Here is a 14,722-nt window from a genome sequence, read left to right on the forward strand (position 1 = left end):
TGGATTATATTGAATTCCTTAATTTCTAATATCAAATCAAATCTTTGACCACAGAAATACTGCAATGCTAAAAGTTGTTTTTTTCCCTCCTTACTGGTAGTTTGCTTCTTGCATAGAGCATTACAGAGAATTTCAATGAAGTCCAGTCTCACTCAAGTTGTTACTTGGTACTCTGTTTTGACTGCTGCAGCCAGCTCTTTTGTCGACCAATCAGACAATAAGTTGTCAAGACAACTTCAAGTTGGAGCAAAAACCTAAATTAACCTTTTTTGTTTGTTATTTATAACTTGAAATAATGCACATCTTGAAAAAATCTAATTTGAATCTTTTTAGGTAATGTTCTCAATCTATTTGTCTCCGTCTAATTTCTTTCTCATCCACCTCCAGGTTTTCCAGACACTCCATGCCACAGGCCAGTCTTCTATGGTGCGAGACTGGGTGCTGCTGTCCTTATCCAACTTCACTCAGAGGACACCGGTGGCCATGGCCATGTGGAGCCTCTCCTGTTTCTTTGTCTCTGCTTCCACCTCCCAGTGGATCTCAGCCCTGTATCCTTACATGACATAAGTTCCATGAGCAGGACAGTGATTGGATTGTTGTTGTATCTACACTGTATGTGGGGATGTAGCAGCAAAGTGTGAATGTACAGCTTACCAAACAGTGTGGTCTGTTGTCCTTAACCCCCCTGCTCTCAACCAGACTGCCACACGTGATCAGCAGAATGGGCTCCAGTGAGGTGGTGGACGTCAACCTGTTCTGCCTGGTGGCCGTGGATTTCTACCGGCACCAGATTGATGAGGAGCTGGACCGCAGGGCTTTCCAGTCTGTCTTTGAGACTGTGGCCTCGCCAGGCAGTCCTTATTACCAGCTGCTGGGCTGTCTGCAGTCAATCCACCAGGATACATCACTCTGAGGGCAACGGGCTGAGATGGACATGAAGGCACAGAGAGAGGCCGGGGGGAACCAAGCATGGGGGGGAAAAGTGGATTAGAGTGAGAAATGTGGTAGGGCGAGAAATTAGATCTCCATGTACCCTTCCCTCTTGAGTTGTGATGGAGGGGAAGAACAGAATGTTTCATTAGAAAAATCTACTATAGCCTCATTCCTTTCCCTCCTTTACACTGATCTGAAATGAGTAGAACTACTGAAGTCACCATGATGAATTCAGCAGAGTGAGCTTAAAGAAAACCAAGGGGAGATTAAGTTTTATGGTGTATGTTAAAGGAAGCATGCACCTATAATGAAGGACACTGGCTGCAAAATCTTCAAACTGTGGTTCTGCCCCCCCCCCAGGCCATTCCCTAAGATGAATGACAGCACCTTCAACACTTCCTCCTACCCAGCACCTTGATTAAAAACATAAAAATAACATTAATCAAACACAAAATTGGATTTGTTTATTTTCCTGTGAGGACTTGCTTGAGTATTGTGATGTCAGTAAAGTAAAATAGAAGAGAAAAAAAAATAGAAAATGCAAAGTATTTACTATATTTTAAGTTTCAAGTGCATCTATTTTTCTGTGCGTTTTGTTAAAGAGTGCTTAAGGTCTGGTTAGGACACTGACAATAGGCTGACACAAAAGGGTCAGAAATGCCTGCTCAATGTTGTCAATAACTAGTGTCTGTGAAGACATTTTTATATTTATGTTACTTGTGGTCATTCTCTGACACACTAAGTTAAATAGTAAATATTTTATGTGTAAGAATGATCACTAATAGCCATAGTATTTTTTTTTTCTTTTCTTCAATGACGATGAGAAGCAGAGGATGGGTGTTGTAATTGCATTTCTCACTGCAGAAAGGGCAACTTGTTTGCACCCATTTCAGCAAGTTGCTACAATTTCTGTATCTGTGCTGTGGCCTGTTCTGGCTGTTGTGTTGAGTGGGCAAAGAACTAGACAGCTATATACTGGGAAGTATAAAAAAAAATCTCATTTTCTTCTGCGTTTTCAGAATTATACATTACACATTTTAAGTGTGCAAGGGCCCATATACAAACACTTACGACGGTGGAAACTGTCAAGCAAGTAAAATACCAAAATTGCAGTAATGTTGTCTTTTCTTTTTTTAATCAATAGCAGGGGGGGAAAGCATTTCCTCTTACGATTTTATGATATTGCTTATATCTGTCAAGTCCTTTTTTTTTTGTTGTTTTGTTTTTAAATTGCATTCAAGTCTTGTAAGCTCCCCAGTGCACCCGAATGATTCCACCTGTCCAGTTCTTGTACTTTTTTAATTCTCAGGATGTAAGATGTGACTATTATTGTTGTTGTAATAAGACTGGAAATAATTTACAGTCATCTTTAAATGGAGTTACCTTCGTATCTTGTAAAAAGTAATTGTAAAGTAGTATGAAAGCCATGGTGCATGATAAAATAAGAACTGTAAAGGTGAGACATCTTAAAATAGACAGTAAGATAATGTGATGTCATTTTCTTTTCTGTCTGTCTTAACACACAGACACACATGATCAGAAAATGAAAAATCAGTGAATCAGCAGACCGCAGAAAGCTACTAGCTTATAGTATTTTATTGGAGACTCGACCTTGAGTTGCCTGGGAGTGTGCTGGGCGGCGTTATACACTTGCCTTAGATAAAGACTGAATATATGTATGTCATGTACACTGAAAGCTTGAAAGCATGCTAAGCATTACTGCTATTTTCTTGCATAGTCCTTAATACTGTATTTCCATGGGTACGGTTGCCATGACACTTGTGTGGAAGAAATGCAACACAATCCAAAGGGAACCTTGTAACCTTAGCGACCAACAGCAGCTTTGACAAATCAACAGATCAGGAAGTGTAGCGTAGTGACGCCACGCGACAGCGAGAGTTTTCTGTTTTTGTTGAGCTTTAAATATTGTTTTGTCTCTGTTAAAATTGGTAAATATTTCATCATTCATTGTCTTTTGTGCAGAATATTAAATACACCTAGCACTTAAAAACTTGAAGTTCTTCTCATGTTGTTGTTAGGTGCTTTCTTGATATGCAATGAGTCCTACAGTACATGAAAGTAAAAACATCAGTGATTTAAATGCTAAGTATGCTACTGCTTTCCAACCTTAAAAACAATGTGACTGGCTTCCTTTTGATCATGTTAAAATAATGTATTCATACAATAAATGACTCAGTCCTCTGCAGCTGTTATTGAAATTCCAATATGAGGCCTCCCCTGAAGTAGATTCAATGAGCCAAAATTAATCCTGTTTTTCTCAGATCAACAATTTCTTCAAAGTCGGTTTGGATTTTTGAGAAAGGAAATGAAGGATGACAGAAAACCTTTTTTTTTCTGCACTACTTATAATGTTAAAGGAAATGTTCCTTCCATCTTGTTTTAGTATCTTCCCCAGACATAAGACGAGCAAAAGACTGAGTGGGGACCCCTGCAGGGGGTAATACGATTACCCAGAAATCTTTTGTGGTTTTGGGAGATGGGTGTGGAGGTCATGGACAAAGCTCATGTTCAACTGATTTAAGATGCTTCCCTTTAAGACTATTTTTCTTCCACCTGAAGAATGAACAACTCAGAGGATGGTATAGTCATTGTTTTTGGTCAAATGAAAAAGCTGAGAATGGCTATCGTTAAATCTTTTCTTTGCAAAATTCTTCACATGGCACATAATGTCAACTCTCTAGAAAATACAGTTTTGTGACCACTTGCCACAACTTTGATGTATCTGATGATTCTCTGAAGGTGGTAATTGAAGTGCAGACTGTGAATGATGATTCTCCTTCAGTTTCTTCAGTCTGGACCCCAGCAGCACCCTGGAGCCTCCATCACATCTTTTTTTGTTCTTTAAATTGCTTGTTTAAAAAAAAAAAAAAAAACAAGAATTAAAGAGATAGTGTATTTCAGTTAATTTAATATTTTAAATTGCTTAATCACTGCATATGGTCTGTTGTAGAAATGAATAAATGATTTAAAGATGTTAAACTTATCTTGTGTGATGTTTGTGACTTGTATGGCTTCCACCATGCGAGTTGTAAATTCAGCTTAACTACTGAAATGGTAAACCACTGTTTTCAGATAAGGCTATTACAAACATGACCGCTTGGCACTCACAGGAACCACGGCGTGTCTCTAACACAGTCAACCTGTGAGGATACAACCATTAAAATGTTCTTCCTCTCTGTCAGAAAGAACAAGCTGGCCAGACAGGCAACAAATGGTCAAGAGAAAATACATGATTTACCAACGTGTGCCCATTTAACGGTCCGTTGAAGCATTTGAAACCTGTTATCAGACCTTTAACTAACTCTTACTGAGCTCTTCGATCAAGTTATCACATTTTGTACAATTTCCTTTTCTCAGCCAGGCTGGAATTCCCTTTTATAGACTACACAGTATGAAAACATATGTTGCTCTTGTTTTACAGCACCCAATAAGATGGGTGGTTCATGATTAAAAGGTATTAACAGGATTACCAGACAGCTGCCATATGGTTCATGACGCCCTGAGCTGAAATCATGATTGCACAGGTATTAAGCAACTGCACATGGCAAACACTTTTTATGGCAGAACTTGACAAAGGCTTTATCATGTCATCGGTATGATTTACACTAAGCATGGCACTTTACATAACATTTACGATACAAACTAAAACTGCACAGGTTACAGTTTTGGAAAGAAAATGAACTTATGTCCCAACAATGTTTTAGATCTTTTTATAGAGCTTATTGCAACTCTATATTGCAAAACTTCTATAACCTTTTGAAACTAACAAAAATACATGCATAGATAAATAAACTAACAGGTGTGTGTATGTGCTGTGTCAAGTCAGTTTTATTTATATAAGCCCAATATCACAAATCACAATTTGCCTCAATGCATACAACACCCTCTGTCCTTAGACCCTCGATTCACATAAGGACAACCACCCCCCCAAAAAAAACATTTTAACACAAGAAATGGAAGAAAGCTCAGGAAGAGCAACAGAGGAGGGATCCCTCCCCCAGGACGGACAGACATGCAACAGACATCGTGTGTACAAAATAGATTCACAACAGAAAGTCTCACAATCGTGATGACAAAATGTAGACTGTAAAACACAAGTGAAGAGGATGGATCCAGGAGGACTTCAGATGTCGCCACACCACCTCCTCTCCACCATAGAGACCTGGAAAGAGGACAGGCCACACAAACACAGAAGAGGACAATGCCATTCACACAGAGAGGAGAAACAGCTGTGCTGTAATTGGTCTCCTTTCTGGTTTGTAACAGCAATTCAGGTTTCAAAGTTTAGCCGCTCCAATAACACTTTGCACAATACATACACATCAAAGATTTCTTTTGACACTCAGACGCGCAGATTTCTTGCTGAAGTAGATGTCTCTACTTTAATTCACTGGCATGAAGAAACAACTGTTTCCCTTTGAAGCGTTGGGTGGGGCTCCTTGCTGTCTTGCTTTTCAAGGTGTGGCTACAATAGTGTCAGCTGTAGTACAGTTCAAAGACCTTGACCCCAAAAAACAAGATATAGAATCATACCTCTCTTCAGCAGCCAAGATAAACTTCTCTCTCCCAGATACACTATCATAAGAGATCATGTGGCCTATGTGAAGTTGATGTAGGCTACATTAAAAACGCTTTACATTTATTTTCTAGTAGGCTATTATTTAAACTGTTTGAAGTATCCCCCTCTGATCACCCCCCTCCGTTGCCCACTCTAAACACACCTCCCTCTCCTCCAGTCCTCCTCCTCTTAAGGCTACTTCGCCAGATGGTGCAGCCTTTTCTTTTGTTTACCCATCGTCCCTAAGTTTACCTAACTGACCTTAGCTACTAAACTATGGAAACTGCCCGTGCAGCATCATCGTCGGACACCGACAAGTAAGTCATTTTTTTTATCTCCCGCTGAGTGAACCCGCTAGACCAAACATCTTTGTCGGAACATTAAAAAAAAAAAAAAGAAAAGAAAAAAGACCTGCATCCACCTTTTACTTAGCTATCCCTGCTTTACAATTCAGACGTATTGTAGCCAGCTGTTGTCGTTTGCTGCATAGGTATGGTAAAAGACAGATCGATGCATGTACTCTGCTTCCAATAATACTCCCACTAACTACAACAGCGGACACAGACGGCCACTCTTGTGATGCTGAGTTTTGACACCTGTGGAATATGCTACTGTTGATACTTTTATTTGTGATTTCTCAAACAAACTTTTGCCAATTTATCCGCGTAACTGTTCGCTGTCTGACTGACAACTCGGAAAACCAATGACAGGATATAAAAGTCTGTGTACACCGCCGTTGCCATAGTTACAGACCGACATTCCAAAGAACTGGAAATCTGGGGGCGGGACTACAGTTAAAGCATGGGTGGATGCACAATTTGAACAGCAAGTCACGGCAAGAAACTTTTTTTAACTTTCTTGAACTGACAGGGGAAAAGCATGCACGTCTAAGTATAAAGTGACAAACACATAGTTGTTAGTTTCTTTCAACAGCGACCACTGCAACCAGTGCTAACGTGTAGCATTACTAGCATGTAACGTTACAGCTAACTAAGCGCGTAGCTAACAGTAGCGCGTCAGCTAATCCCAGCTAACGTTAACATTTTTTTCTAACGTTTCTTAGAACGTTTTAGGTTATTTATGAACAAATAGTTGCTTAACACAAACGAAAGCCACAGTCTATGTTGATAATAAGCGAATTTAAAAGTTAAAAGCTGAAGTTACCCTGACGTTACGGTTGTTGTAGGCTGAGTCTGTCAAATTTTACCTGCATGCCTGCCAGGTGCGAAAACGCCTCTGGTTTGAAAACATATTTCCCATTGGACAGAGCTGCACTGACTCCACCTTGCACAGGTGTGGCTGTGTGTTAAGTCCCTTCCCCTTAATGCGCTATTAACTATCAATAGTGTATTAATAACAGTATAATGGTAGCTTTCCTTTGACATTTTGGACGATTTTATAACCATATATGAGTTCTTATGCCGCCATATAGGCCATACAGACAGCATGTTTGATCTATATATGGAACAAAAACATGCTAGAAGCTGAGGTAAAGACAGCAAAAGCATGCTAAGGAGGCAAAGGCTCTCATGACTGACTTGGTTGTGTTCTGTCATGCTGCAGGTAACTGAGCTTGTGAATTGGGAGAGTGACACCGGGATGGGAATGCTACAGTAAAAAGGCTGTGCCAGAACTGAGGCCAAACTTTCACCCCTCTACTGCATTTAGAACTGCTACTCATTTTTTCGTAGCAGCTTAACAGCAGAGCAGTTTGACACGAAGATAGACATTGGGTGTGCTCTGCGTTCCTGCTTGAGCAGAGCCTAGGGACGTATAATGACTGATTGAAACATACTGAATCAATGGACAAGAGGAAGATCGCTGGCACAATGTTCAGGCAAATGGATGCATCATCCAAAAGACGCCCTTGTGGTGGAAGTGGGCTCAACCTGCCTCAGCCTTCACCACCCTCCTCTTCTATCCAGCAGGGTCGTATCCGGGCTGTGGAGGTGGCGAGAGGAAGAACAGGATATGGCTTTACACTATCAGGCCAAAGTCCTTGTGTCCTCAGCTGCATCCTGAAAGGGAGCCCTGCAGACTATGTAGGTTTGCGTTCAGGAGACTACATCCTCTCCGTCAATGACATCAATGTCTCCAAGGCGTCGCATGAAGATGTGGTCAAACTGATTGGACGCTGCTCTGGTGTCTTGAAACTGGTCATCGCTGAGGGAGAACGTCACAGGCGCCACCATCATCACCAACGCACTACTGGAAGTCGTCACCATAGCAGCAACACAATGGCAGCATCTTACCTGGACTCATGCTCTAGTGATGATGAGTTAGATGTTTTCTATGACAACAGTGTTAACAACAACAATAACAGCAGGTCAGGCTGTGGAGCCCGTGGGGGATGGTACAAACCCAAACTGGATTCTAAGCAGCTGGGCATCAACAGGGCAGAGAAGGTTGTGGCAGAGCTGCAGTCCGGAGGAATTTTTAACATGATCTTCGAGAACTCCAGCCACTCCTCCAGCAGCTCAGACAAAGACAGGCCTGGGGTTAGCTCATCATCAAAGCCACGTCCACTGTCTGAACCAGAGTTCCCTCCATATCGGAACTCCTCCCGTTCTCAGAGCAACCCCAACCTGCTCTCTGAGGAGGAAATGGCCCATGTTCTGAATGACGACTCAGTCTTTCTGGACTCAGACTTCCGTCATCTCCACCTTCACCACCATGAAGAGCAAGACTTGGATGTAGGAGATGGGGGCGACTTGGTCCTAGAGCCCAGCGAGGGTATCCTCAATGTGGGCATGATTGTTGGCTATCTGGGCTCCATTGAGCTGGCCTCCATAGGGACGAGCTTAGAGAATGACAGTCTGCAAGCCATCAGATGCAGCATGAGGCGCCTCCGGGCCGAGCAAAAGATCCATTCACTGGTCCTTATGAAGGTGCGATGGAATGTGTTGTTAACCATATGATGATAATAAATTGTTAACTATATTTTTACTTTACTAAAAAAAAATAACAGCAGTAGCTTAACCTAAACTGCATTGGCCTTGAAATCCTCTCAACTTTATCTTGTTAAGCACAAGGCCTCAAATAAGTCATACTGAAATTTACACTTGCTGGAAAACAGGAAACTAATGAAAAGGATTACTTTATTTCAGCAGTATAAACACAGTGTATCAAGATGGAAAGTCTGTCATGTTGTTAATGATGTCTTGTAACTGCGATTATCTCAATATTTTCCCTGGTATCATATTGTAATGTATGTGTATGTATTAACTATATCCTACCAGGTCATGCATGACAGTGTGCGTCTGTGCAGTGACAGAGGTCAGGTTCTGGCCACCTATCCTGCAGAAAAACTAGCCTTCAGCGCCTGTTGTCCCGATGACCGTCGATTCTTCGGGCTGGTCACGATGCAAGCCACTGACGACCACGACGATTGTCACTTCAGCAACGGACGAGATGAAGAGGGCAGTTTGAGGACTTCCTGTCACGTGTTCATTGTGGACCCAGACCTCTGTCACCACCAGGTATGAATAGAGAGACAGTGATGAGACATAATAAGGGGTTACAAATCATACTTAAAAGGAAACAGCTGTTCCCTTTATCAACATAAAAGTTTGAATTTGAATTTTTTGTACAGATATAGACATAGGCTATTCCTATTTAAATTTAACATTATTAAGTATTGGATACTTTGTTTTCCACAATTTGGTCAATAACAGCTGGGAATTCCAAACACGAATGCAATGGCCAAGTCCTCAATCGGTGCTCTGCCAATACGAAAAAACTGATCACAGAAAATGCTCTTAGGCAGAGCAGTAATAAAAGTTATAATAAAAGCCTTTATTTAGTCAGGCTTATTGGTTTAAAATGCCCACTGGTTTCGACCTCACAAGGTCTTCATCAGGGTGGAAATAGTAGAAAAAGGGTCTGGGAATTTTTAGTTTTACATTTTTTCAGTTGCCAAAACAATACTGTAGTTTCGATACAGATACCAAAGCAGGAATTTTATTTTTCAGTTCCTCCTATAGAGGAATATGAATATACCCCCCCGCCCCCAATCTTCTGTATCTGTGTTACATTTTGTCTTGACACAAAGCAGCTGTTAATGACATTTCTATGAGACAATAAAATACCAAAATTGTGATTTAAATGAGGAAATATCTGATCAAAGAAGAAGTAAACAGAGATAGCGTTTGATACCCAGCCTTATTGCTAATGCCTGATTGTTTTACAGAAAACCTAAAATTAATTTAGTGTCAGTGATGCTAATCAGCCCTGCTACATTTTATGTGATTAGAAACAGCCAGCAACAGTTCAAACATTTTCCTGTGCAGTTTTGTCATTGAGAAAAAGTGACATATACATAACCAGGGATAGGGACTGCAAAATAGCTACGGCTAGAAGTCCTATATAGATTGCATCGGTTGCACTTTTATGTCTATATGTATCGTGCCTGTCAAATAAATGAATAAATAAATATTTTAGAAAATTCTACCCATCGACCCACACTCTCACGGTGACTCTTGTTTCCTAAGGTCCATTTAGGTGTAGCTATGAGGTTTGGCTTTGAGTGCACCCCCGACCCAGACACAGGAGGCTGCCTGGAATTCCCGCCCAGTTCTCAGCCTCTCCTCCAGTTTGTCTCCGTCCTCTACCGGGACATGGGAGACAACATTGAGGGGGTCCGGGCCCGGGCCTTCCATGATCCAGACAATGATGCCCAGCAGAACCACAGCACCAGCAGCAACAGTGACAGTGGGATCGGCAACTTTTTACCTGAAGAGAAGAGCAACAGAGTTCTTTTAGTGGACCTCGGAGGTCCTCCTAACCACAACCACATCTCTGGGCAACGTCACTGGGACAGCCCACCTTCGTCCCAGCAGGCCTGGAGCCCCACCCTAGGAGCCTCAGCCCCTCACCCACCCCCTCCTCCTCCGCCAGCTCTGAGAAATGGCCACTATCGTAACGATCCACACCTGGCTGACCTTCCTCACCCTCTCCCCTTGGCTCACCCCGATGTCCCCGGCAGGCACTCTCGAGGGGTCCACCCACACCACTACTCACCAGGGAAGCGGGGAGGAGCTGTTGGGGGAGGAGAAAAGAGAGTGGGTGGAGGAGTAGGAGTAGGGGTAGAGCCGCAGCGGTGGCTGCCAGTCCATGTGCTGAGAGACTGGCGTCAGCAGCACCACCACAGCCACCTCCAGGGCCTGAGCAGCGACCAGGAGTCCTACGCCGAATCTACAGACGGATGGTCATCAGCTAACTGCAGCACCCTGCCCCCACCCATGAATAAGATCCCGGCCGACCGTTACCGGGCCCCACTGGCCCCCGGAGACCACCTGCCACCACCTGGAGGGAGCCAGCCTCCTCCTCCTCCTTCACATCCCAACTCCCACACCCACCGGCTGGCTGTTCAAAAAGATGAGTGGGCTAAGAAGCTATTTGGTGCTGGAGACAGGGAGAGAGTTGGAGCAGAGAGAAGTGAAAGAGAGAAGAAACGAGGGAATGCAAAGGAGGGAGATAAAAAGGTACGATTTTAATGAAGTTATAAACGTATTTTAATTAGTAATACCTTTGATTTTTCTATTAGTTTTCATGCTGATCATGTATTTCATAAATTATTATTCAAAATGGTCAACGCAAAAGAGATCGTCAGTCTTTCTACAATACTGGATTCAGTAATGTGTTATGCTGTGGCAGTTTGTGGGCTGTGGGCTTTTGGAAGAGTCGTGTTAAAACTAACCCTGAGATGAGAAGCCCGGGCAGCAGGTAGCATCCCCCATCACACACCCCTGCTGTGGAAATTTACTCTGACTAGAGTGTGTCCAAGACTACAGTTTATTGAGGCTATAAATCCATCTATGTTCATACCACTTCTCTCCATCGCATTCTCACCCTCTCCTTTTCAAGACCTAGCATTGAACTCATTCAGTCCTTGAATGAAGTTTCTTTCTCACTCTGATGTAAAACTTTTCAGTGGTTTTGAAAGTTGCGATGAACTTTGTTCACCCTACCAAACATCCCTGTACTATACTGAATAATGCGAGCACCCCAATTGGCTCCCTCCCCAGACTTAGTACAAGTGGACTGATAAGTTATTTATCCTCACTGCTCCAGTATCAGATCATGTATTATGCACTAGCCAGGCATCTGCCTTCACATGAAAACCACCTGTTTTCCACCGTAATGAGACTCAATGTAACCGCAGAGCAGGTTTTAGACCTTTAATGAAGTAAATGTTAAATGTTTGTATAGTGTTTGTTTAATTTAGTTGTTTAATTTAGCATTTCTTTTGCTTACATATGAATATTATAGAGATTCAAACAACATGGTTACATTAGTAATGTGACAAATAGTAAATGAGAATTGTCCAACTATTTGAGACAGTTGAGATTAGGCTACAGTTAAATATACTCGCTGCCATATTTTCTGGGAATACATTTCCTTTTGCATTGAGATGCAGTACATTAATGACAGGAACAAATAAAGACAGAGACTGAAAGATACATCCAGCCTGACTGGACTGACATTAACCTCTCTTATGATTCTGTATGAGCATTTCTCTGGTGAAATGCTCATACAGAATCATAAGAAGTATGTAGGAAACAGGTGCATTGCCTCTGTTTACATTTACATATTAGAAAAGTACCAGGGGTAGACACTTGTTTCCTTGATATTGAGGGAGGCTGGTGCTTCCCCCAGTAAAACTTGTGGTGGACAGGGTCCAAAGGACCCCCAGGGGACAATCAGAGGAAGTGTTTACAAGGCCAGGGGCAGGGTAGAGACTGACACTGACAGGAAGGTGGATGTTAACCCCTCTGAACAATGTCCTCTGACTGGAGACACAGAGCTTTGGAGGCTGTGGCTGTCATGGCAAGCCATGATTGCCGGTAGTCAAACTAAAATGATGATTCTCCTGCATAAGTAATACTTAAATTATAAATATTAGAACTGACTTGTTACCTATTTTATATAGGTAATATAGTGTATTATGCATTATCCTTAATTGATTTTTTTGTGTTTGTCACATGGTGGCACTGTTTCACTACCTAAACTCCACACTGTAAGCCTTATTCACTCTCATGAATGTCCATCGGAAGCTAATATTCATTAAAAAAAAGCTATACATCCATTTTGGAAGTCTCCTGGTACCTGAAATTCATCTGTCCACAGAATGCAGACATGATTTTGGCCTACTTGCACAAATTTGAATATACTGAATACAGACACAAACACGCAGTTGAATCCTGACTCTTGAAATGTGATACAGTGGTCGTTATAATTTTTCCATTTATCGTAGAATCAAAGAGAGAACCATTCAATTATGTTGACTATGCCTGCTAGGCTTTGGCACATTTGTGCCCCCGTTATACTGGTGTGGTTATTGTTTTTACAAGGAATAAGTGGTGTGTGTGCGTGTGCTTGGTTTTTATATTGACAGCTGTGTTGTCGTAAACAGGAAGGATGCCTCTTTTCTGTGTGTGTGTGGGGGGGTAGACGGACAAGATCAACTGCACAGATACGAGCTGTGAGTTTTCCACTAAAATGTAGTACTTCTCTGAAAAAGCGCTGGTGCAGCCACACCCAAAACAACCCCAGCACCGCTGAGTCAGATCAACACTTTATCATTTCCTTTTTAATCCAAATCTCAGCGTCTCTTTTAAAACCATTTGTTTACTTTCTGCTTCATCGCCATTACAAATAAGACTTGTTTTAAACTGACCAGGTTAAACAGCGGTCATGTGAGAATGTTTGTGTCTACATATGTTAGCGAGTGTTCAGATCTGTGTTATCTGACACACACACACACACACACACACTCACAGACGCAGGGTTGACTCAGTATCCAGGCAACACCACTGGTCATCTCCTGATGAAATGCCGACAAGACCTGCTCCTAATCAGCCAATCAGATTCAACATGTGTCACAGTTTGGCCTCTGGAGCCTGTCTGCATTGAGTAATTACTCATTAGTCAACTTGGGTCCACTGATATATGCTCTCTCCTACAGTATAAGGAGATTTGCAAAATGCCATTTGTGAGAGGAGAGAAAGAAGCAGAATATTTCTGTTGTTCTCTAAAGACGAAAGGACAACAGTTGTTAAAAGGCTAATTTTAGACTTGTGAAGGCAATGCAGGGCTAAGCTTCTCCTCTTTGGTTTACAGCACTTCTCCGTGTGGTTACATCATTGTCAGATGGCTTTGGACAATAAATCTTGATGACCCAATGACTAATTTTCTCATGTGCTCATTTTAGGCAGTGGTTTATGGCATCATGTAACAGCTGGCCAGTTTTAACTTCATTCCAGTTTCTGGGTTTCCACTGCAGTAGTCCTTACAAAATTGTTAAACCATCTTGAATATTCTTATTATTAAATGGAAATACATTAAGTGAACACAGTGATAAAACCAGCTGAACCATATAATGCAATCCAGTGCAAGAGCACAACATACTACTTCCTCAGATACAGCTCTGTAAGTGTTGTTGTCATCACGTCCATCCCATTTGTGTGTCAGTGTGTGTCTTTGTGTTATGGCTGTGGCTGAGGGATTGACTAAAGTGCTATCTGGTACTGCAGGCAAAATCACAGGACTGTACTGTGTCTAACATGTGGAAATTGACATTTAAGTGGAAAAAAATGAAATCTTAAATAGACATAAGCTTCAGGGAAAGCTCTTCATGTAAGCTTTCATGTAAGACTGTCTACATGTTATGTTGTGACTTTATTTAATTGACACTTAGACATTCACCTTAGACACCTGACCCACCAAACACACACACACACACACACACACACACACACACACACACACACACACACACACACACACACACACACAAGCACCAGTCATAGTATGTAATGTTTGCTGTTTATTTACTTGCTGTTTTTCGAAACCTGTTTGGAATGGATCATAGTTTTGATAATTTAGGTTTGGATAGTGCAAAAAAATCGCAAAATTATTATCTCATGGGAAGTTTTGATGTAAAACCTATGTGAATAGATTGGCATTACATCCACATCAACAAATAAACTCAAGACCTTGGCTACTGCCTGTCATAGTTGTTATTTCACACAGTCCACCAACAATATAAACATACTTTACACAAAGACACTCACTACCACAAACATTTTCTCACCTGGGATTAGAACTAGCAACCTCATCACCAGTTTGCTTTTCTGACTTTTAGGCTACTGCAACCCCCGCCTGTATGTACTGTATTACATATAGCATGTGAACTGAACATTTGTGTAT

General features: G+C 41.7%; 2 protein-coding genes and 1 long non-coding RNA gene across 17 annotated transcripts in view; 2 read left to right on the forward strand and 1 right to left on the reverse strand.

Annotated features, from left to right (window-relative positions):
- htt (huntingtin) overlaps nucleotides 1–3,139 on the forward strand; it is a 32,477-nt gene extending 29,338 nt beyond the window's left edge. For all 9 annotated transcript variants that reach the window (XM_044190512.1, XM_044190518.1, XM_044190513.1 and 6 more), the window contains 2 exons: nucleotides 388–548; nucleotides 700–3,139. In XM_044190512.1, coding sequence (XP_044046447.1) covers nucleotides 388–548; nucleotides 700–913 — 375 coding nt within the window. In that variant the 3' untranslated portion in view covers nucleotides 914–3,139. The remainder of the gene's footprint in view (nucleotides 1–387; nucleotides 549–699) is intronic.
- Nucleotides 3,140–3,772: 633 nt separating this feature from the next.
- Nucleotides 3,773–8,885, reverse strand: LOC122873606. 2 transcript variants are annotated; one of them, XR_006377478.1, is made up of 3 exons: nucleotides 8,749–8,885; nucleotides 6,720–8,391; nucleotides 3,773–5,454 (listed from the first exon to the last, which is right to left on the reverse strand). It is a non-coding gene; the product is annotated as an uncharacterized LOC122873606 (long non-coding RNA). The 2 variants fall into 2 exon arrangements; XR_006377477.1 differs by having other exon boundaries at nucleotides 6,677–8,391.
- The window catches only part of rgs12b (regulator of G protein signaling 12b), a 45,850-nt gene continuing 38,442 nt past the window's right edge, over nucleotides 7,315–14,722 (forward strand). For all 6 annotated transcript variants that reach the window (XM_044190523.1, XM_044190525.1, XM_044190527.1 and 3 more), the window contains exons 1-3: nucleotides 7,315–8,400; nucleotides 8,752–8,991; nucleotides 10,003–10,995. In XM_044190523.1, the coding sequence (XP_044046458.1) occupies nucleotides 7,315–8,400; nucleotides 8,752–8,991; nucleotides 10,003–10,995 (2,319 nt within the window). The remainder of the gene's footprint in view (nucleotides 8,401–8,751; nucleotides 8,992–10,002; nucleotides 10,996–14,722) is intronic.

Source organism: Siniperca chuatsi, linkage group LG3 (genome assembly GCF_020085105.1).
Source record: "Siniperca chuatsi isolate FFG_IHB_CAS linkage group LG3, ASM2008510v1, whole genome shotgun sequence".
NCBI lineage: Eukaryota > Metazoa > Chordata > Actinopteri > Centrarchiformes > Sinipercidae > Siniperca > Siniperca chuatsi.